Source organism: Drosophila erecta, unplaced genomic scaffold (genome assembly GCF_003286155.1).
Source record: "Drosophila erecta strain 14021-0224.00,06,07 unplaced genomic scaffold, DereRS2 tig00000000-arrow-pilon, whole genome shotgun sequence".
Classification (NCBI taxonomy): domain Eukaryota; kingdom Metazoa; phylum Arthropoda; class Insecta; order Diptera; family Drosophilidae; genus Drosophila; species Drosophila erecta.
This window is the reverse complement of record NW_020825194.1, coordinates 21,681,157-21,705,290: the sequence shown is the minus strand read 5'-3', so window position 1 is coordinate 21,705,290 and position 24,134 is coordinate 21,681,157. Positions and strand designations below refer to the sequence as shown.

The 24,134-nt window shown below is 43.7% G+C and overlaps 2 protein-coding genes across 3 annotated transcripts in view; both read right to left on the bottom strand.

Annotated features, from left to right (window-relative positions):
• The window catches only part of LOC113563677 (tolloid-like protein 1), a 39,748-nt gene extending 16,014 nt beyond the window's left edge, over positions 1 to 23,734 (bottom strand). The window contains exons 1-2 of one of the 2 annotated variants that reach the window (XM_026977908.1): positions 23,660 to 23,734; positions 13,321 to 14,028 (exon numbers count right to left, since the gene is read on the bottom strand). In XM_026977908.1, the coding sequence (XP_026833709.1) occupies positions 13,321 to 14,020 (700 nt within the window). In that variant the 5' untranslated portion in view covers positions 14,021 to 14,028; positions 23,660 to 23,734. Of the gene's footprint in view, positions 1 to 1,678; positions 3,183 to 10,856; positions 11,281 to 13,320; positions 14,029 to 23,659 lie in introns of those variants that run through there. The other variant, XM_026977910.1, reaches the window with a different exon arrangement.
• LOC26526434 lies at positions 2,539 to 11,280 on the bottom strand. Its single transcript, XM_015154998.2, has 2 exons — positions 10,857 to 11,280; positions 2,539 to 3,182 (listed from the first exon to the last, which is right to left on the bottom strand). The coding sequence occupies exon 2, from the start codon at positions 3,119 to 3,121 to the stop codon at positions 3,011 to 3,013; it is 111 nt and encodes a 36-aa protein (XP_015010484.1). The 5' UTR covers positions 3,122 to 3,182; positions 10,857 to 11,280; the 3' UTR covers positions 2,539 to 3,010.
• Positions 23,735 to 24,134: the final 400 nt, after the last annotated feature.

The following is a 24,134-nucleotide window of genomic DNA, read 5'->3' as shown; positions in this document are numbered from 1 at the left end:
GGCTAAATTGATTAATTGGCTCTTGACTCAGCGCCATTTTGGCCACTCCACTTTCGGCCATGACTTCTGCGAAAATCCACCCCGAAAACCAGCCAGCCAATTGGTTTTGCTACATTTCACAAAACTGCATTAAATTTCGAGTCATTAGGCAGCGTTTACTCCCCATCCCCACGCACTTCGTCCTTGGTCCTGCCAACATTAGGTGGACATCTTCTATCTGCGCTTTACACATCGCTGACTGCTGACTGCAATTCTTGGAGCTATCTGGCTGCCATTGTGAGGCCTTCGTCATGCAAATGTAATCGAAAATAATGAGATAGTTCTACTTTTGCGAAATCACTGAAGGAGACAACTTTTTCTAGTCAGTGAAAGCAGAAAAATAGCAAGCAAAGTAGCTATTGTTGCAAATTATTATTTCATAAATCAACCATTTCTATCTGCAAGTTAGGACTGCTACACAATGCAATTTAAAGTCAATTTAAGCTACTTATTTGAAATCTTATATAAACTACATAGGGTTGTCCTTTTAAATCTCTCTCGCTTAGCTTAATCTGTCTCTGTTTTGCCAGTTGTTGTGTGTTTTAGTTTGGCCGTCGATTCGACTTTCTAATTGAGCAATTTCCTTTGGATAATTGCTTTTGCGCACTGCCGCATTTGGACTTGGCTTCAGATTCAAATGCAGCATCAGACTCCGATTGCGATTCACATCCGCGCCCACCGACTGCCGCCCACAATCTGCCCTGGCATTGGACAATTAATTTGTGTTAGTAGCAATTCATAAACAAACAGATTGAAATTGGAAGCAGCGCCGCATTTGCATAATGCTGCTGACTAAGTGAAAAACCAGATAGGCACTCGAGCATTTCGAGTGTGCTTCCAGGAGCGGATGCAGCTCGAAAACCTCGCCACACACACCTCGCACACTGTTGATATGCAAACGCGGTCATAAAACGTGACATTTGCCGTCAGCTTCAATTTGGCCAAGGAATTGAATGGCCATAAAGTGTGCGAGTGTGCGGGTGTGCGGGTGTGTGTGTGACAAAAAGGTAGCACAAATTCAAAATGAAACGTAATTTGCATATGGAGGTCGAGGCGGAGTGGCAGGGGGCGTGTTCAAGCTGCTCGGGGCGGCTTTTTATGCACACCCAGGACACAGCTGAAAATCAAGTGGATGAAGTCGGGACAAAGCCAAAAGGTAAAGGTAGAACTTGCCCTAATCTGCATAATAATAAACCACACAAACACAGGACATGAAAACACACATAAATTGCCACCCACAAGGCTGCCCCATTTTTGCCATATTTAATGCTGTGTAAATTGAATTTCCATCACTTTATGATTACTTGATGCGGACTGAGGTGGAAACATTCACCAACTTGACTTTTTGCCTGGCATCCTGGAGTTTCCTCTGCGAACGGGTCCATCCACACTACATGGAGGTCTTTCTTGCACTGCAGTTGCCCATTAACTGGGCATATCAATTTCAATCAAATTGACAGGGGCCTCTGCAGCAATGAAACTTTATTGCCCACCCTCGTTCTCGTCCTCGTCCTCGACCTCGTCTAGTTGGTCCATCCAAGTATCTTACTGTATCTTCTATTGAAACTATTCAGAGCCTATTGGTGTAGATACATTCATGGAAAAGTTTTTTTATTGCACGGTAAAATGTTCGGCTTACCTTGTCCTCTTGTCTGACTTCCACCACTTTTGTTGATGTTTGTATTTAATTAATATATTAATTTATGCGCCGCGCGTTGATCATTTGTCGAATATTGTGTTCGCTGAGTCTGGCATTTGCATTGATTAAAACTGAATTGAGTCGAATTGAGTGGAAGTTGTTTTTATTATCCTTTAGAGCGCACGTACGTTCTGCGTTGAATTGATTTAATTGGAGTAGTTGGTTGTTTGGTTGGGGTTCAATTAAATTACAGCTTGTGGGGTTTAAAGTTTCCTAGTTCATTTGATTTTAAGTGAGTAAGTTTCATAGTTGATAACAGCTTATATTGTATACACGAGATTTGGCTACTCCTAGGTACACGTACACGTAAAACTTATCCAAAAGTTTTTGATATATAAAATGCATATCTCCTCTGCTATTTAATCCATATCTTCCATATATTTTAGTAGCTTTATCTATGCTCCAGTTCCCACTGAGAATCCCACGAGTGTTTTACCTTCATAGCTGTGCAATTAACAAGTGCAATTGCTGGCTTCTTTCGGAATTGATATGATCTTACGGTATATTAAACAATTGAGCTCTCCAGTTGCATTCCCTATTGTCCTCCTCCTCCGATTTCTTAATCCTTCGTTTCATTTTCTGTTTCCGGATTTTCCGCTCATCAATTCTGGCATCGCTGGACTTTTAATGTAAACTTATTCCACTTTCGTGTGTGTATGTGTGTATATATATATGTTGTATTCAACATCTTTAAAACATCAATAAAAATCGGTTTGTTAACAACACTTTTATAAAAAAGAACGCAACTTTACGACGGTTGGGTTACACATATATATATCCATATATCCATATATAATTACGTAAGTATGTCTAGATATCTATATATTTTTGTATTCATAGATTGTGTGTCTATATATACATTTATATTAACAACACTTAACACACAGAAATGCTACATGAAGATGTTTGTGTTATTAGGATGCGGAATGTTCCAAAATTTAGTAGCTCCTTTTGTGTTGGGTTGATTTCTCGATTGATTTTTGCTTCACAAATTCAAAAAATTTCACATCACAGCCAATGGATACTGACGATGGGACGCATTTCCTCCACTCCACGTGCTCCTCTCCAGCTCCTCCTGCTCCTCCTGCTTCTCCTGATCCTTCTGTTTCCTCTGCTAATTTTTCAGCCGGATGAAAGTAATGTTGATGATGATTTTGCGGATGCTGATGAGGGGGCAACGAAATTTTTGCTGGCGGCCTCAGCAAACTAACAATTTTGAGGGGGCCTCTGTTATCCATCTGGGAAGTTGCCAGGTCCCAGCTGGAGCATGTCTCATTTGGGCTCCTCGATGGTCTGGCCGACCACTATGATGATCACGATGAAGACGGCTAGCAGGACGAGGATGCAGCAGATGGCCACGGCCACCATGGCGCTGTTACTCATGCGGGACTCTTATTTGCTTCCTAGTGCCTCACTTTTGAATTGGACTCGATGTGTGCTCTATCTGTATTTGTTTGAGAGAGAAAGTGAGGTGGGAATTGGCAAATTTGCATATGTGCCACTGCGATTGAGATTGCCTGGCTGTGCACAGTAGAGATTATCGGTCGATCCACTGGGCCATCACTTGTCATAAATCCCCACCCCCTACGCCCACTGCGAATGGCACTGACAAATGCCATAGCCACCACCTATCTGCTATCGCCAACCACCTACAGATACAAATTGCCTGCCATAAATTGCGAGGGCTGCCTATCAGCCGCTCGACTGTGCATGAAATGCCCGACAGCCTGTGGACAGCCCAAAAGTTGTCGCCGCCAGTGCGTATGTGTGATATCCCATGCCCCTTCCATGCCCACGCACTTCATCAAGAGTGACTCGAGTGGGAATTGGGCCAAAAATCACAACCCATAAGGGCGAGCCAAGCTGTCCCAGAGCGACCGAGTCCTTTGTCTGCCACTGACACATGATTAATGCTGTCCTGTCCGGCCGGAGGGAGTGGGTCCTTGCACTTTCCTCCAGCCGAATGCAATTTCGAGTGTCTATTATCCTGTCTAATAGCTGCTGAGCTGCACTGCTCATCTGCCGCCAGCCTGACGATAATTGCCAGTGCATTATGAGTCCTGGCATGGCAGCTCGGGCCCACGACACGTATACTTAATTATCGCTGCTGTGCGCCACTCCAAAGGGGGCGAATATTCAATTACAAGGAAACAAAACTTGACAAGCCATCCATTCGATACATTGAAAGGCGAAAATAAAACATAAAAATAATATCGAGTTGATTGCGAGAACGTTTCGCGGCCCTAGTAAAATGTTGAACGCCCTTTTAAAAAGGTAATTTTATACATATTATACATACTTTATATTATATCTGATTAAAGTATAAAATGGAAATGACAATGAAAATCAGTAAGACTATTTTATTTGGGATACAAAGCAAATCATATTTTCTTTAAGCGTACCATATCGGTCATCGTTAAAAAGAGTATAAAATCATCAAATAAATGTTCACTTTATCGTCGCTTTCTTTTTGCTAAAGTGAAATGGCTGACACCATTGAATGGTCGCCGACATTGGTGGCCAAAACAGGAGCCAAAACTTGGAACCATTGATAAGTTTTTGCAGTGCCAAATGGAAGGTGAACTGAATGGAACGCTATAGTCGCGTTTCCCAACTATCAGATACCCCTTACTCAGCTAGTCAGCTACTCTCTGGAATCTGCATGCTTATTCTCAACTTTCTAGCTTTTTTCTGACGGAGAGGCAGATGAACATGACCAGATCGACTTGGCCATTGATCCTGATCAAGAATATGTATATTTTACGCTTCCTCCTACCTGTTACATACTTTTCAACGAACCTAGAATACCCTATTACTCTACGGTAGCGGGTATAATAATGCCAGACCCAGTTCTCGGTCAAATGGCCACAGCTGCAGTCAGTCGTTATCAATGGCAACTCGAATTGAATTTGCACAGGGCCAAAAGGACAACAAATTCGCGGAGCTTAAGGTTGTAGGAAAGTGTTTAAAGGTCCTGTTTTTGTAAAGAGCCTTTTAATTAAGCAGCTCACGCCAATAATTTTCCATACTTGGCATCAGGAGCAGGTCCTGTCAATGTTTGTGTCAGTTGCCATTTTTCCATTTGATTCGCCGCACTTAGTGGCTGCCCGCTGTGCAAATTCGTGTATAAAAGGCTTGGCCATTTAAATATTTATTTTTATTTATTTGGGCCCATTTGTCCTGGCTCTGAGTGCGTTTAAAAAAGCGATAAGTAAGCCTGGAACTAACTGACTTTTTGTCCTTTCTTATGGCTTATTTTCGTGACTCAATTGGTCTTTGTTTGCCGTCCCTTTGAATTGGTCAATTAATATTAATGAAATGCTCGTCCCCCGCTCTTCTCTCCCTCAAACGCACTTTACCTGCATAAATTATGCTTTCCTGTCTGCTTTACCTCCGCATACACACACGTACCTGTAATTTGGCCCAGAAAGCCATTCAAAAAAAAAAACTTAAAATTGCCCACACCAGTTTGCCAGCAGGCAAATTATGTTGTAATAAGTCAATTTATCAGTTTATTTTTAGCTTACACATGTAAGCCGCAGGGGCATCAATAAAATCATATTTGCCGAGCGGCAGGCGTAAAATTAAATGAAATGCAGCCATCGCCCAGACAACGAGTCGTATACGCAACGTGCCCAAGTACTTGACTGAATTGCCTGCGTTTGTGTTTTATGACTGACGGTAAAAGGCCGAAATTATATTTATTTTGTATTTGTTTATTGTCGGTCTTCTGTGGAAAATTTCAGAATACTCGTGGGCGGGCATGTCGGAGTCACTTGAAAAGACTTACTACACATTGCACTGACACATATTGTCGGTCCGTCAGGCTTCTTTGTCTATGAGTCTTAATTAAATTAGCGCCAGAAGGCGACGAGCCACAAACACAGATAGACGCAGAAGGCCAAGATGACAGGATACCAGCCCCTCATAACAAAGGAAACGCCAAGGAAAGGCGCTTGTCACTGCCACACTCTATACTCGTATGTGTGTTTGTGCTGGGAAATAAAATAAATTTTTGCAATTTCGTAAGTTTTATGCGCACATTTGCAAAATTTGTTTATGCTGGCGAAAGGCGAACTGCGAGAGCACTGAACGGGTGGCGCAGGGTGAGAGGTCATAGAACAAATGGGCCATGTCCTGGCCACCAAAGGGGTGGCAAGAGGGGCGGCAGGATGGCGCCCTGGAGTGCGTAGGCACTGCCAGTGACGTTCGCAACTTTTCTGCGTGCCGTCGTGTGCGCTGGCACATAAATTCAATTTGTTTCACCAGCGAATCGTTTGAAGGGTTAACGCTGGCCTAACTTTCCAGGCCCGGGCAGAAAAAAAATTATGGAAAATTGCACGGGCTCGGCGAACTGAGAGGGGGGCAAAACGTTTATGAAATTGCATGCAGAATTAAAGCCGCCAGGCGAATGCCGAGCGAATCCTTTATCCTTTGTCAAGTTCAACTGCACGCCGCGACCTTGGCAGATGCGACTCAAGGAGTCCTCTCCGCCGAGTGCCGTGTGTTTGTGACTGTCTTTGTGGCTCTGCATAGGTGTGTGTGTGCATGTGTGTTTGGGTGTGTGTATGTGTGTGTGGCAGGACAATAGCCGCATAAATGCTCGAGCACTGCTTTAAGCCTGTCGCCGTGTTGTTGCGCTGTCTTGCCATGTCACAAGTCAAAAGTGCATTAAAATAATTGCACTTGTTTAGGCGGCACTTGGCAACTGCCAGCGAACGTCTCTGATTTAAAAGCAGGCACCAATACATAGTCAGGTGCGACTCCGCCCATTTTGATGCAGGCCAAAATGTAGCACAGGGAATGCCCTGCCATCTATTCATTTAAAAAAATTATTTTAATTAGTGGTAACGAGCCGAAATGCAATTAAACAGATGATGAATACGATTTGTGCATTCATATTACATGAATTATTTTTATGGGCTCATACCCGAAAAATGACTTGTGTGAAAAGGCATTTGTTTGAATTTTAATACCCATAATATGATATCCATAGTCAGCTATTTATTTAAGTTGACTTTTATGGTGTCATGCTTCATTTAGGCAAATAATAACGAAGCAAAGTAATGAAATTATAATGGTGATCTTAACCAATACACAACTTCCACTTAAAAGGATTTCCTTATAGCCAACGAAGCTCTGTGAGAATTCGATTGAACTTATCACAAGTAAGTGAAATGTTAGATATTTATCAGGAATCAGCTTGACTGGCGTACATTTGAAATGTGGTCCTGTGGTTTCTCTCACTGCACGTGCGAGGCACACGTTTCCGCCTTCAACTGCACTTAAACTTGATTTCTGTGTATCCTTTGTCTTAGTTCCTTGGACAAGCGTCTGGGCCTCATTGTATCCCACATGAATGGGGCTTATACTCGTTTGCAGGCATGTGCAAGTGTGTGCGGGTGTGTGGGCCAGCAGGAGTGTGTGGGTATAGCCTCGACACAGTAGCCGGTGGAGAAGGCCACCTTCTCTTGGCCCGCTTCCTGACCCAGCTTGTTGCATGTTTCACGTTGGCTTTTATGAGGGAGATTTTTAAAGCTTACACAAAGATGCTCGACTCTCGTTGTCTCCCGTTTTATGCATTCACGTATCACAAAAGAGATATTTTAATATGCCAAGGAACGCGCGAGAAAGATTAATGAAATTCCCGCCTTTAAGCCACATCTTTCTGGCTAAGTGAATTCATTTTGCTCGGATGCGGAAACAATGCGCATTTGTAAGCAGCACATCGCTGGAATATTTCGCGTTACCCCCCACAAAAAATAAGATTCCCGGAAATATTGAAAATTCAAATTGGCTAATCAGCCAGAAGGCCCAGGGCTTCTCTATGCCAATTCCATTAGAAATTGGAAATAAGGTATTTGCGAACAGTGCTGACTCGGGCTGTTTGAATTGGCTTCCTGTCGACGCCTATTTCGTTATGGCAGCCACTGTTTATTTATAATTCGATTGGAAATGTGTTTGGTCAAAGAAGTTCATTTCGATGGCGCCACCTCATCGCATTTTTCGACCATTCGCGGTTTGTTTATCTTTCTGTGTTTAGGCTTAATTACCGTGCCATTCCATTCATATTTAATGTGTCGGAAAGTTCTGCCCGCCCGCACAGAAACTCAATCGAATCGGGCTTTGAGTGCTCGGTTAATGATTTTTATTGAAATCGGCATAGTTTTCACTCGACTACCCCACGGTCCATAAATTCATAATGCACAGGGGGAAACTTTAGCTGGCTATTTGGTCCGTTCAGATTGATTAGAAGATTGATAGACTGGCTGTAGAAACTGGCTAAGTGAGAATGACTTCAACTTTGGGAACTACTCGTAATTGATTGGCTCAGCCAGTTTCTATTAGCTTTTCCAGGCGGGAGATGCCAGTATGGTTTGATCGCACGACGAATAATTTATGGCTCTTTTTGCCAGTTAATAAGGCCTTAAAGCTCGTAAGCCCTGTGCAAACTTGGTTCCAGAGGTGGCACATCAAAAGACGGTCCCTTTTTTAATCAGTAAACTCATTAGCATCGTCCGCTAACTAAATACAAATTAAAGGAACAGCATCCACAGCTGGCAAAGCCTCCTGATTCCCCCTTTCCACGCTTTTCCGACTGCTCCTGCTGGTTGCTAAAAAGTTTTCGCTTCACAGCCGTCAAGTTGATGTAATGAAAAAGTTGCAGCGCTTTTCTAACAATATTTTCCCAGCTCATATCACATGACGTGGACACGCTGGCTACTTTCTACTGGCAACTGGCAAAAGCCAAAGCTGCTGCAACAAGCCTTCAAAACAACAAGTACTCGGCATAGGGCGCTAATTAGTTTCGAGTCGGCGTTTTGAATGGGGAAATATTTTGAAAAAACATCGCTCATACGCAACGTTGGTCCGCACCCACAGGGTATTATTATAATTTTGGTAGCGAACAGCAAAAAACGGAAATAAAACTTATTTTTATTTCAAATGCTAGCGCAAACAGAAATAAATAAACACTTTCGCTGGGAACTGGAGACCACGCCCAGCACTCATCGCCGTTTTGCACGAAGCTTTTCTGGTGAGCAGCCGGCGGGAAAATCGCTTGCAGAAATGGAAATGAAAATGAAATGAACAAAGGAGCAAAGGAAACCCATATGAGCAACGGGTTAGCAGTCCAGTGCAGCTCATTATAAAATAGCCAACGTAAAAACCCTATTTCCGTTTTGGGGGCGGCTCAAAGGTGTTCGCTCCGGTCCAGGAAATTCACTTTGAGATCCCAAACTGAAATTTTAACGATGCATATAAAAACCCGGCGACGGCAAATGAATAAATAATTTATGCGTGAGGGTCCTAAACACTCGAGTGGCTGGGTAACATTATTTGCAAAGTTACCCGGCTCCCCTCGTCTTCCCCCTTTTTCTTCACATTTTCCACACGTAGCGAATTTTATCTCTCTATTACCTGGTGGAAGTAGCCTGATTTAGTGGCAGTGCCTCAGCTGGCGAAAAAGGGTTGAGTTTTCCAGCCTCCGCTGACTTTTCACGGGAATCCCTTTGGGTTATGTTTGCTTATCACCTGGTTGGCTATCCAAACAAGGTGGGAAACGATTTCGGCCCTCTGTTTGCACATTTGGCACGTTTCAATTTCGCAGCGATTGCCGAACTGCATGCAAATTGCAAGTGAATCGCACTTTTTTGTACTTTTACTGCGGCATATGGCAAAGAAGCCTGGAAAGCACTTTCACTTGATGATACTCGTAGACTGCGTGTCTGGACATCAACGTAAAAAATAGTCAATTATGTGAATGCTTTTCCTGAGTAATTATTAAATAAGATGCTATTTGGCTAGGCAGGCCTGAGTAACCGCTTATAATGAAACGTGAGCGGAATTTAAATATAGAAGTAATTTACAGTGTCTACAAATATATTAGAATATTGGGATTCGGTTGGAATAATTGGTTGTCACTATTGTTTTTAATAAACGTGAGGGCAAATATCAAATTTTAAACAAATAGTTACGTTTAAAATAAAAGTACAACTTCCTTGAAAAGGATTGCATTTATTTGAATTAATCTTTGCCTTAAAAAATAAACAGAAAATTACTTCTGCAAGTACAACTACTATCATATCTCGCAACAAATACCATTTTCAGGATCCAACCAAAACATATTCTAATCTAAAAAGTACTGAATGGGAAGATAAGCACTGCGTTTAGCCATGCCCCAGATCAAATCAAAGCTGTCACTTGTCAGTGGCACGCGTTGCAGGAACGGAAATCGGAAAGTTCGCCCGGACTTTGACTGTGACTCCAATTAAGCAGCTGGCGAACAGGTGAAACTGGCGAAACAGGTGAGACCCAGCAAAATTTGTCATAACTGCCGTGGACTTTTCCCCTTTTCTTCTGTCTTTTCCGCACTTATCCAGTGTGTGTGTGGACTTATTGCTGCATTGCAAACAATACGAGGGCCATGTTGTAAATCCCCCAACAATTGCCTGCCTCCAGTTCGTTTTGTAACCTTTCGTTGCCCAGATTGCCCTCCTGTGTAAGGACGTTCCAAGGAAAGCACCCAGGGTTACCGATTAGGAATGTATGGCTATTGTGCATGTGAACTAATAACGCATTTGTATGTTTGCTTTTGAAAACGTGAACTCATCCTGGGAACATTCGCTCAATGCAAATAATACCATTTTGCTAAAATGAGAATTTTTTGATGAATAGTATAGCTATAGGCATGTGGCCCGATTCCAAGAATCAATTTGCATGGCCGTTCTCGTTGGTCAAAGGACTAGGTGTCATAAATTTATGTTAAGTGGAAACGCAATAATTTAATACACAACACGAGTGGCTTTCATATTAGTTGTTATTCAAGGAAATCCCATTTGATAATTCCATTCGTAATCAATGATTAAGGTATTCTAGTTTCACCGAAACTAATACCGAGAATTATTGGACTAAATGCTTTAAAATTTAAGCGACTATGCATTTTAGTCTTTAAGTCCACCACCTGATTCTTGGATATACCGCCCAAGCCTTTTCCCCCTTTTGATCACCATAAATAGCCCGCTCCACAATCTTATAAATGCCCGAATATCTCAATTGTGCGCCACAGCCAAGGCAATTTCAAAAGAATATGTAATTCAGGTTCCATTTGAATATTTACGTCTCGCTGCCAAGGGCCTTCTCAATTGATTTGTAATTCACTTTTGTGTCGAACAATTCCGCGTTGAGCTCTCCGCTTCTCCGTTTCTTATCGCCGGGATTGAGTTGGCCGGATTTTGGATTTTGACACCGAAACGGAATGCTTAAGCAAACATTAAAATGCAAACCAAAGGCCGAAGCAATAAGGCGGAAAGGACAGCGGACCTTAATCGGAGCTCCAAAGCGGGAAAAGTGCGCGCGTTGCTGGGAAAACTGATTCGAGCTTCGAGGTTCGAGGGTCCTGTCGCACGATGCGATTAATGACGCGTTCCGATGCGATGCGATGCCGCTTCAAAGGCTGGTGGCAAGCGGAATGCGGAGCTGGTTGAATTGGCTGAAAAGCGAGTGGCGTGTGTGTGCCGCACGGCCGACAGAAATCGACTGACTACGCTCGGCTGCTGCCACGGCATTTAAGGCAGAGAGTGAAGTCGGAAAAGTGGGAAAACGCAGAGGAAAAGCGAGAGAGCACCCTGCGATGACATCAAGTGAAAGCTCTGCCATTTGAATCGAGAGGCGGTTGTTAGTCCACCGCCAATAGTACGGCAGTGAAATAAATCAAATTGAATTTATGATTTCGTTTTTGTGCACTTCCTATTCCACTTTTTCCGCAGGACTTTCACAGGACTCCTTGGCGCAGCCTCCTCGAGTGGATCCTTCAAGTTGTTTGCCACCGGATTTCATTTCGCTGCGGCTCAATGAGCCGTCGATTCTGTTTGTTCGAGGGGCCGACGAGCGCTTTAATCGCCCATCCAAAGCCAAATCCGCCACTCGAGACAGCTGGCAGGTGGCAGATTTCAGGTGAAACCTGAAGGTTTCCAGGTGGCAGGCCATCAGGAGGAGCAAAAGCTGACAGGTGAGAATCTTGTTGAACCTCGGCTTCCGCTCATTATGCTCCGACTCGACCGTTTGTGTGGATAATTGCCGCCTTCGCGCGTCTTCAATTTAAACTGCCAACGAACTTGGCGCGCCTAATTTTCGATTTCATTTAATTTGGCGCAAATCTCATTAGGGCAAAGACGTCGCCCAAGATAAATGGGAGTGTGTTTTTTTCTTGCTTTACGTCCAAGGCATCGAATCGCAGATACTTTGACCTGTGCCTGGGGCACTGGCGTCTTTGGCTTTCCCTGCTCCGTCCGGCATGCCAAGTCAGCGATTTATTTGGGCCAAACAAAGGCGCGATAACCCAGCAAACATTCACTGGCCAACTGATAAGCGGCAGTCTCTGGCTAAATGATAACAGGGACGGCCTGGCAGCGCAGGCGCGAGCTTTTCCACAAGAGAGAGTTTTCCACAAGCCAGAGAGCTCTGCCGACTGATAAGAAAGCAGACTTCTGCTGCCTCTGCATCTGCGGCTTCAATTGTCTTTAATCGCTGCTCAAATGTCGATGATGTCCTGGGAAGTGTCCTGGGGGATGGGGTGGAAAATTGGAGAGCGGTTACCCCGGGGGGGGGCCTTTAACGAATTGTCATTGATTTCTTTTGAAATGGCACCGCTTTTGTTTGCCTTCGCTTCTGCCACATTAGGCAGCTGAGCGGGGGATTCTCCTCCTAAGTCTCGTTTTGATTACTGCAGCTCTGGTTATCGGGCAATGATCACAGATTGAATTTGCTCCGCCGGCAGCTTGTCTTAAATAATTATGAGCGCGCTTAATTAATAAGTTTGCTAAAGCAGCCACAAAGGCCTCAAAAAGGGTCTTCTAGAATATGCTGTTATTGTTTTTGCGGCTGGGAAGCAATTAAGACCGCCCAGCGCATTGTCTTCTCGGCCTCAACCTCGTTTGACCCCAACTTTGTTATAATTTTGCCTTTGTGCGTGCTCTGCAAAATGACCAGCCTCAAATGTAGAAAAAATACATAAAACTGTCACACAAAGAGTTTGAAAAAGCGAAATGGAAAAGAGGAAAACTCGGATCCGGAGGGGCAGGGACTGGGTGCCGGAGCGGATTGCTTCCTTCCTGTCGGGAACGCTCACTTTTGCCGGTCATTAAATTTTTTTCCATTGCCTTTGGCAGTCGATACATATTTGACTGCGTACATAAATAATGAGCTCAGTTGTTGTTTGGCCAGATTTGCAAATGTTCATCGACAGTTTCAATTATTTATTTACCAACCCAGCCGACTACAGTGCGCACTCAGTGGAGTCTTTAAAACTGGCAGGCTAAAAGCGAGCTAGTGGACACTCGAGACTTGGCAATTAGTACGTAGGAAAATTGTTTTACATGAGTTGGCTGGGGCTTACATATTTTTTAGCGGGGCAAAAGAGGGCAGCAACTTTCACACAAGTTTAGAGGGGTTCACCCCACGCCGAACCATTAAAGTTTGCTGTGTAACCACATTTAAATACTATAAGACCAGCTGTTAATGGTAAACGTAATGACCCACCTACTTAATTCCATTACTATAATAACAATTAATTGAGTACTTACCTGCATAGAATAAAGGCAGCAGATTGAAAATGATGACCAGCGGAAATATAGAGCGTGCAAACTTTTGCATATCCGCAAGGATGCCGACAGCAGCGCAGTCCTTTGTGGCGACGCCGTGTTGAAAGAGCTTTCGTTGTTGTTTCGTAGAGTCCTGACTGACTTTGGAAGATAGGCGTGATAGGCTAGTGCTCGTGGCGAGGCGATCCTGCTCCGAAGTCCCTGCAGAAGCGACCAAAGGGGCAGCAGGATGAGCCAGGTCCTGCTGTTGCTGCACGACAGGAAGAACAGCAACATCGCAGCCTGCAGCACTGTCGGCCAAAGGATTTCGCATCCTGTTCTGGGTGTCTCTACCGCTGGCAGAGTTCTCATCTGTGGTCCAGGACTGCCGACATTCGCTGGCTGGTACATCATCTGTTGCTGTTGCAGTTGCAGTTGCAGTTGCTCCTGTTGCTGATGTCGCGGCTGCCGCAAGTGTTGACTGGCATAATGTTGCTGCGGCTGCGGCGGCGGCTGTGGCTGCTGCTGCCTCTGATTCGCTTTGTGTTTGTGTGTGGCACAGAAACGTATCGCTTTGAAATTGCTTCCGTTTGTTGCAGTTGCAGTTGTTCGTGTGCTGCTGTTGTTGTAAAGGTTGTCGTGTTGTTGTTGAAGAAATTGTTGTTGGTGTGTTATAGAAATGTCGTATCTGTGCTGAGGCCATGTTGTGCCCTGAAATGAGTTGCAAAACGCCAATTAGATCGATGTTAAAAACCAATAAGTATAGTGTGCATAAATAGACAAATCAAGCTGACCGCCACTAAGTTTTGATAACCCAATCGCTCTGATTGTCTGAATTATCGATCCCAAAGACGCTGTTGCAAGGATTACACTCCGAAGGGATACGGACAGCATCACAAAGCATTTGGGTTCTTGTTCTTTTAATCAATTTCCACTGGCACGCCCATTCGGTTAACGCCGACGGGCAATCCTTTTGCTGTTTTTTACAATCAGCCAAATCCCCGACTCTCTTTTTTAAATGGGTTCTGACCGAGGGTTAATGTTTGTTTTTCAGCGCTTTCTAGAGTTTGTGTGCTTCTATTTACAAAGGAAGTGAGCTCAAGCCGACCAAATTTAACGTCTAATTTAATTTTATTTTTATCAAAAACTTCTGTTTTTTTTTTGTGTTGTATGGAACTATGTTTTTTGGTATGTTTTTTTTACCCCTTGCACCTTTTTTTACAAAGTAAATAAGACCAAATTTAAGTTTATTTTTTTTTCAAAACATTTGTGTAGTTGCTTTAATAAACTTTATGGTAGTAAGATAGGACTAAGATCTGTATGTAATGGCTAAATTTATAGCACAGAGCTTTTGCTCTACATCCTTGCGTAAAAACTGCAAGGATTCCAAGTTTACATCGTAAAAGCTTTTAGCTGTGTAACTGTAAATTGATGGTTTCATCTACGTATACGTAATACCAGTGTAACTGTAAGCGACGAGCTTTTTCTGCTATCGAACTGTTATAACGAAAAGCTTACACCGACATACATATGTACATACAGAAGCAATGACTCTCATAACAAGGAAATGATAAGAAAGTGACTAAGGTTAGCCTTTCCTAATATAGGAGTATTGTATGCTTTGGACGAATTAGAGTGGCACATCCATGGCGTCTGTATCCCCAAATCCCCACCTAACTACGCCGCTGTGTCGCATACACATTCCTCATTTGCAAGCCATAAAAATATGCGGAATAATCATAAATAACCTACAAGTACACTGGAGATAAGCCCTTGGCAAATGCCACGCCCATTGGGTCAGGCCAGGCATTTATCAAATTTCCGCCACTCGAAATGTTTTTGGCCGCAATAACAGACGCCGAAACAAGTTTGCCATCAACCCCCGACTGCCTTTATCCTTGTTGTGGCTGGATGGTGGCAGCTCCTGTTGTTTTAGTGATTACAGACGTTGATAATAAAGTAAAAATTGCAACAATGAACGCATAGACATCATGTCTATGGCCGTACTACTCGGCCAGATCCAACAACCATCCAACAGCAACGCCCACACGTCGCACGGAGCCATAAAGTGCTCGTAATCAACGTGAAACTGCGATGCACGCACACACGTCTATTGCTGAATGGGTGTTGGCGAGCTTGTGCACTGAAAGAAATACTAGCTGAATTGGTCATACGAAATGGCTAAAATCCTCCTTTTCCCAACGAAAAACGTTTTTTTATGACTGTTTCATTATTATTTATCCCTAACTTTTAAATATAAACTATTCAAAAGCTACAAAGTTGTTCAGCTGTTTAATTTTGAAAACATTAACTTTACTTTACAACTATGGCTAATTTTAATGCTTTTGAACACTTTGCTGCACTTACTTTAAAGTTGCATATATAATAAGTAGTATATGAGATATATGGTATGCAGATAAAAAGTTTTGTTGTCCCAAATTTTTAATAAAACATCATAAAAGCAAATTGAATTTTTAAAATATCTGTTCAAAACTATAAAGAACTTTCCTATTTTTTTAGTTACCATTTCATATAAAGCTATATGTTTCTTTTCAGTGTTGGGTGCGTCTTTTGGCCAATGTCGGCCACCGGTCCTCTGCTGGCCGCTGGTCGGCGGCTTTCCCATTTTGCTAACGAAAATTGTCTGCAATGTTGCACTAATGTCATCAGGGCGTATGCGTAACATGGCGAATGTTCAGTGCGGAGAGTTGGAGTTTTTCTGAATGAGGGGAAGCGGGCGTTGAAGGCGGGGCAGGGCTGTGTGGCTGTGTGGCACAGCGGTGTTTTCTGTTACGTTCCAGCTGTATCCATTAATTCCGGGCAGCTGGCAGCAAGGATGTGAGCTCATGTGTGTATCCTGCTGAATAATTAAGGAGGCAGTAGGGCCAGGATGACTCGGCTGCGAGCTGCGAGCTACGGACTGCGACTTGCCGAACTGTCAACGCTGCGAGTGCAGGCACATGTGGCATGCCGCATAATTGGAAATTATTCGCTGCACTCGGCCGCACTGCAAAATGCTAATTACAGTCGAAAGTAATAGCCACTTTGGCCGTTGTAACGATGCAAATAAATTGCAATTTGTTGCCGCTAATGTTTATTCAAATGTTCGTCGTGTTTTTAAAAAACAAACACACACACACACCAATCAACACCTGCGGCTGACCTGTTTCTGTGTCTCTCGCAATTAGTCAGTTTGTTTGGCATCATCGCAGGGCCATGGGACTGCGACTACGAGTATACCTTTTGACCCGTATCTGTGGCCCGGCTAATTGTGCACTTGGCCAGCGGTGTAATGAGTGCTGCTCGTCGTTCAAAGGCAGCGAACGCGAAAAAATATGGCCGGCAAAATTAAAAGCCAGCCAGAGCCAATTAGAAGAGGCTAAAGCGCAGGAACCACTTCAAAAAGCAAAAAAAAGTGGAGAAAACGCAGCAAATAAAAGGGCGACCACAGCGCAACTGACTTTGTGCTTTAAGCTGATGCGATATCAGAAAGACCATGAAGGAAACACCCAGATAACTAAAAATATTAAAATTAAACACCCTATTTTATCAGGATTTTATTGCAGCTCAGCACCTTAAACTTGGAAATGTGCCTTCCTAATTTTGTGGTTTGTTGCACAACCCGGTTCTCCGCGACTTACAAACTTGCCTGGGCTGCATCCGAGTATACCTAATGCCTTCTCCCGCCACCACAGCGCAAACCTCTGAGCGTGGCAAACACTCCAAAATAGTTAATAAACCCTCGCCAAGAGCCCTGAAAGCCCAGCAAATGGATGGTGGCTGAAACAAATGGCGCTCGATGCAGCACAAAAAGTTGCCATCCGCAGCAGCAGCGCATCATCGTCGTCATCAGCATCATCGGCATCATGAAAAGCAGCAGAGAAGCAAAAAAAGCAAAAAAGCAGCAACGGCAGCATTCTACACTTCAACGCCGCGAGTTGGTGGCATAAATTTAGCCATTCTGTGGATCTGGGTATCTGCAGCTTTGCTCAAAATTCTCAGATAGAGATGGAGATGCATTTATGTACATGTACTCCGCAATGGGCCATTTACATTTCAGATGTCCTGATGCCGCAAGTGTGTGCGTGCTGTGCCAAGGAGTTGCAACAATATGCATTCACTTGCTTGATTAGTATTCTGTTTGATTTAAGGCTTTAAAGTCGCTTGTGTGTGGCAAATATCACACAAAGGCGGTCACGCGTTTCTTGCATGCATCTATCTCTCTGGGGAAAATGAAATGCAGGCGTGCCTTTGCCTTTAGTTGCTAGCTGCGCGTAGCAAAAAGGAACTTCATGATGAACACGGAATGGAAATTAGCCAGGACACAGAGCTTTCAGTCGCATGTTGCATACATGACAGCCAGCAACCAGCAAGCAGCCAGCTGCAACCGCAGTGACAAATTGCAATTTAAATTTGGCTTCGCGGGCTCAACACAACTACATTGAAGCGCACCATGTGTGCTCATTACGAGTCACAATTATTTGTAGTTTTTAATTAGAAAACTTAGCTCGTCGCCCTATACTCGTATACTTCTGTTGCTATTCCTGTCATCCTTTGCTATTGCTGCCTGTGCCACAACGTGCACTTCAGCACATCAAAACGCTTTCATGAATACGCAATGCGCTTGTTAATAGTTCTGGGCATACGCGGCGTATGCGTAATGCATGATTTATGCAACCGTCTGTCTGCGTGGGTGGGTGTAAGTATGGTATGCAGATAGAAAGGTGCATTTGCAATTCATCAGCCAGAGGCTTAACTTGTTGAGCTGCTTAGCAGGCCAATCAGAAATCGTGCACTTGATTAAATTTTATTTATGGAAACCCAAGCCGAGAAGCACAAATTGCACTTGCTCCAAATGCTTTCCAATAAGGGGGTAAGAAGGCTTAAAGATATCAATTATCAAGATAACTCACCATATCGTCTGCATTTAGAGCGTTAGGGTACAACACGTCCTAATCACGGAGTCGTCTGAGTTTCTGCAAGGAGAAGAGCGGTGGAGAACTCAGTACAAGGTGACTGTCAGGCAGTTGGCAGGACTTAAGCTCAACTTTGCATTGCCAAGCAGCTGGCAGCGCTTAAGTAAAAGTTACGGGCAAAGCATTTGCAACTGCAGCATTAATGCGACTTCGCCTGGAAGTTGCAAAACTTTCCACCAGGCGTGGGCGTGTCAAAAAGATTGTAAAGCACAAAAACACAAAACCAAAACAAAAAAAAGAAGTGATAAACTGGAAAGGAGCGGCAAACTTTGCAGCAAATCAATTTCGTAGCGAAATAAATTAAACAACGACAAGCAAATGCAGCTGCCAAATAGACAAAAATGCCAAACACACGTGCCCAAAGGGGCGCTGCGGCTTTGGAGGGGCGTGGCAAGTGTAGGCGAAGCCGCAAACAAATTGTGTAAAAATGTAGGAAAAGCGTTGGGAATCGCGCAAAGGCATTTCGCCATTGGCAGCAGCGCCTTAAGTCGAGTCCCAGAGCAATTTATCATTTCTATGTTTAAAATTTATTACATTTATTTTATGTTACTTAGCCCCCTTTTTTCTGTTGTTTACTTTTAACTGTTTTCCTCGGCGTTGTTCCCCCCTCTCCGGTTTTCCTTTTTTCCCACTTTTGTGCGTGTCCGTGTCTCTCAGTTTGGGGAAACACTTTAAGAGCCAAGTCAAGTGGATAAAGTGGCAGTGGCGGCGGCGGCAAAGAGTTCTGCCGCTGTCAGTTGAGTTATAGCCCTCGACTTGGCCCCACTCGGCACTTGTAATTGAATTTATCGCTGTAGCAATATTCATCAACGTCAGGCACTATGTGGCCATGCTCTGCACTCTATGCTCTACGAGGAGCAGCAGGACTCTACTGGCAGCCGTTGTCGAAGGCCTTACAAATGTCCGCCGATCAAATTAAAGTGCCAAAGATTAGGCCACGCCTGCAGTTGCGCATACGCACCGTGGGACGCAGCCAAAGCGAGCTAAAATTGAATTACTCTGCCTCAAAACCGAAACCGAAACCAAAACCAAAACCAAACCAAAAACCCAATGCCATGGTCCATAATCCACCCCTATCCATTGGAATCCCCGTATCTCTCATCCGCAGAGGGCAGCGGTGCCAAATTGCTTTCGATATCAATTTCCTGGCAAAAGCTTTTGTTTCCCTGGCAGCTCCGGCCGCAGCTGCAACGAAATCCGATTAGAATTCCTGCACTGCCAGTCAGCCAGCCTGCCACGCCCCTCTCACCGCCACCGCCTCCGCCCCCGTCACCAGCACCGCTGTGTGCATTAAAATCAAATTGTTTACAATTGCCTCTGTTGTCGCCGTGCAAACAAACAGCACACAACATCGAGTACACTGACTTTGCAACACCAAATGCTAAGTATTGATAAATATTTGGGTAGATTAAAAATATTCTTTTTGTTTCGCATAAGCGATATAAATCATTTTTCGGTCGCCGTGGATAAATATTAGAAATGTATTCATAAATGCATCGTCATCTTAAATTTTAGTTTTTAACTACACGAATTTACTGGAAATTTGAACTGCACAACATATTTAGCAATGTTCTTAATGGTTTTTTGGTACTTATGTGGTATTTAAATCACTGTTCTTAATATCTCTTTGTATTATTCGTTGTATCTTCGTTTAAGAAGTTTACAGGAAATCGCAACAACAACCTGAATAACAAATCCTTTGCACAGCAAAAATCAATGGAGCAGCGGAAGTGGCCGAGGAAAGGACATGAGCTTTCCGATTCGCCCTGCTCGTGAAAAAATCATGATGGAGTTGACTGCACGTAAAATATGCAAATGCTGCAGTGCATCCTGGCGACCCAGTGCAATGAAATTACCCGCAGTTGGACTAATGAAACCAATGCGAACTCAGCAAATTGAATCAACTTTCTACGCAGCGGCAATTTCGCCCAAAGCATTTAACAAATCGCATTTAATTTGAGGTATACTTTGAACGAACTTTGCAAGTGCAAACTCACTGACATGGGGGCAAAATGGTAAACTAATTGATTGGCTTGCGGAAATCCGTTTCGTCGATACACTAGGAACATTTTATTAATAAAATGTGTGTTTTTTAGATCAATGTATAAAGCTATATTGAGATATAGAAGTGTTTCGTGAAATGTCCATGCCAACAATCAACCTATTTAACTACTTCGAAATTAATTGCCTAATAAACAAATTGCAAGAGCACAACAGAAATTATAGATTTAATCTTGAGGCGCAACCAGCAGCTGAATTTTTTAAGTGTACTGCTCCCTGCGGCCCAATGGAAGCCAAATCGAAATTACCGCCATCGGTCAGGTGTGGAATGTGGGATATCTTCTGCATTTGCCGGTTGTCAGCGTAATGAAACAAATACAATGTGCTATGAATACGAAGCCAGTGGAGTGACGGCAATCAGCAAATCAAATTTCGAATCAAAAGCGAAACGCATATCGATTGCAGCTGTCAGTTGCACATGCACTGCGGATTCAGTTTCGGATTCGGATTGGGATTGGGATTGAAATGATGAATGGATTTGTAATGAGTGTTATTAGACGGCGTCACTCGCACTGACCGTCAATTTGTGCGGGCGATTGGACAAAAAGCCGTCGATGAGCCCTGCCGCCCGTCCTCCTCCCTTTGCTTTCGTCCTTGGGCAGCTGACAGAGCGTGCGACAGGATACGTCCAATTGAGAGCGAAACTGAAGCCCCGCAAGATGGGCATGAGTGTGTGTGTGTGTGTGTGTGTTTGCGTCCTTGGCAGTCGGCATAATCAATCCACTCGCCTGACACCATGTCCTTTGTGCTGTGCATTCGTGAAAATTGAAAAAATTCACTCTGCTGGTGGGTTGACAGCGCCATTCTGGATGCGCTGCCAGCTTCGAGGAGGCGGAACAGGCGATATCCAGGGGCTGGCAGATGTGATATATGCTTATGGCCACCGTTGCCAGGGCGGATGCAACATAAATTATCAAAGTGCAAGTTGCAAATTGCTTGGCCTTCAGCCTGTGGCACGAAATGTGCACATAATTTCAAATTTATTACGAATTTACGTGCCATGCGATATGAAAGGGAATTCCACAGCACTAACAGAAAAAGGCCTGCACCTTCAAGAGGTGGAAATGAGTATGCCAACAGGACTATGGATCATGCATATAAGGCGTGAATTAAACAATTTTTGATTATAATGGGATCATACATATTAAATATTCAACAATTATAACAGCCAATAAAGCGTACTATATGTTGCGACCTTTCAACAGATAGCATAGATTGCTTAGTAAAATAAGCCAAAGATATTAATTATTGTAGTTTTTTAGCTAAATACCACTCATCAAAAGAAACCGCACCTTTTCGAAACCTTTTTTCTAAAATCTTCTTCAGGAGTATACATTGTATAGTTTATCTAGTTTTACTAGCCAACACCCAATTGCTGCCAGTGTTTCAAACTGCACGGGTGCCGCATGTTCAGGTATCCATGGCACGTTGGGGGCGTGTTTCACATGCAAAGCAGGTGACACCCACGCTGCCACGCCCACCGACTCGTTACCCGCTTAAGACAAGCCAACGCCTGCAGGACGGCCATTGCTTTTGTGTCGACTTCCGCCCGCTGATGGGAGCGACCACGCCCATTGCCGCCCTCGTTTGTTACAGCTTCTATCCCTCTCCACCTCCACCTCCAGCACCCTCCATTCGATTAAATGCATCATTTCCCAGCATTTCAGATGCAGCTGCAGCAGCAGCAGCAGCAGCTTAGCCATAGCCACAGTCACCTAAAAGGATCTGAAAGGAGCCGCAGGAGTCGAGGCCATCGCATTTGCCATCCTCATTCCTCTGGCTAACACGGTGCCCGCTGGGCAACGCCACTCGTCCGCATTTCCCAGAATCAGCACTGAGCAAAAGAATATACAGCCGAATCTCACAATGGACAACATAAAAGGGTAACAATTATATCATAGTCTTAATGACAGATGGAAACGCATCTTTTCAGTTTTAAGTTTTGGTTTTGGTTTTAAGAAAATTAATATTAGCTGTTTTGTACTTGGAGTATTTGGAGCTTTTTGATTATAACTTGCTAATGATTTATATAATTTTTACGCCCTGGTATTTGTTAGCAACTCAGTGAATTTGGATTTTAGTTAAACTTTCGCGTGGTCTTTTCAAGGCTGGATTTGGAGTTTTAATAGTTAAGGGATTGCTTCGCAGAAAGGTTCCAGTCAAACCAAACAGCAAATCATATTTTGAAAGAAGGCTGCGGTTCTTAAAACTAGTTTCCCGAATTAGTGCTATTATTTTTCCCAGTGCACCTGCAAGGAATGCTGTGCATTTGTGTTCGCCTCTGTGCCCCTGTGCTCAGCGTTGTCCTGGCTCCTGCTGTGTCCTGCGCGCTATGCTAACAATCTTGTACTTTGGAGCCCGCTCGAGTTTAACTATTGACGTTGTTGCTGCTGCTGTGCTGTCATTGCCATTTTGCCGTTGTCCCCGGTAATGTTACAGGGCTTTTATACTCCTCGGCGGCAACGACAACCGACGACAACAATAAAGCAGGTGAAGGATTCACATAAAAGTTGTAAAACTGATTTAGCCAGGGTGTGCACATGGATAGAGCCGGATTGCAGAGCTGCCACGACGACGATATTAAAAATCAAATCTAATTTCAGCTTAACAATTTAAGGAGCTGCGAGATGACGTACTTTGCAGCGTTATTCCTGGCATTTTAATGTCTTAAACCAAGTTTCGTCAGAGCTGATGGGGCGTGAACTATGAGGTAGCAATGTTACTCAAACAATCGGATAATCCGGCGGGGTATGTGCTATAAATCAATCTCCATTTCTTGCCACTTCGATCGAGCCAGTTGCCAATCGCCAGCAAATTACCATTTTTGGGCCAGGCAAACATGGCCGTCTCTTTTGTGCCAAGAATCTATTTGCTGCCGATTCAATAAGTTTTTGGGCCCAGGACCGCCGGCGATTTGGCAAGCCTGAGCTGCATTTCATATCAGTTGATTAGAGCTGCAGGAAGGACGAACGAAGGATGCGGATGGGTATGGAGACACGAACAAGGACACAATGGGGCTGCTGCCAAGGAGGAACTTTAATAATGGTCGGAACCAAAAGGCAGACAGACAGACGGACTGCAAATAAAACGCGAGACGCCAAATTAGTGCCAAGCAACTAGATGACGGCCAAATTGAAAGCAAATGAAATGCTCCGGCCCTCGTAAAAGCCTGCTTCAAGATCTCAGGCCCATAGCAATTAGCCGCGACACCAGACCCCATTTTCATTCTCATTCTCATTTTCATTCCCCAACCCATTTTCATCGCCATTTCCATTTCGAGTTCGCTGGAATTCTTGGATACTCACGTTTATGCTAGTTGCATCGCATGGCATTTGCTGTTCCAGTTGGGCCATGTTCTTTCCCTGCTACATTTTCAGTTAATTGCTTCAGCTTGGCGACTTAGACGGGATCCTTGCTCTGCGCTGCAATGGAAGCATTCAAATGGGAATGAGGTTAGCAGTGCGTTTTGTAAAACTAATTGCAATCTGCAATGGTAACGAGTTATATTTCAAAGGAGCTATGTATGTTTCAAAAGAGTGAGAGATGTTTTTGTATTCACCAGCCCCAGTATTTTGAAAAGCAATTCTTTGGTACTTAACTAGGGGAGAGAATAGGCTTAAAGAGGTTTTGAATAAAATTGACCGATTTCGGGAAAATACATTTTAAAAGGCGTTATATTTATGTGTGCGTCATTTGATATGCAATCAAATACGCAAATTTTTTATAAATAATCTATAATTAATTGTTAACGTGTAAAGTTATAACCAATGGAACCACTTG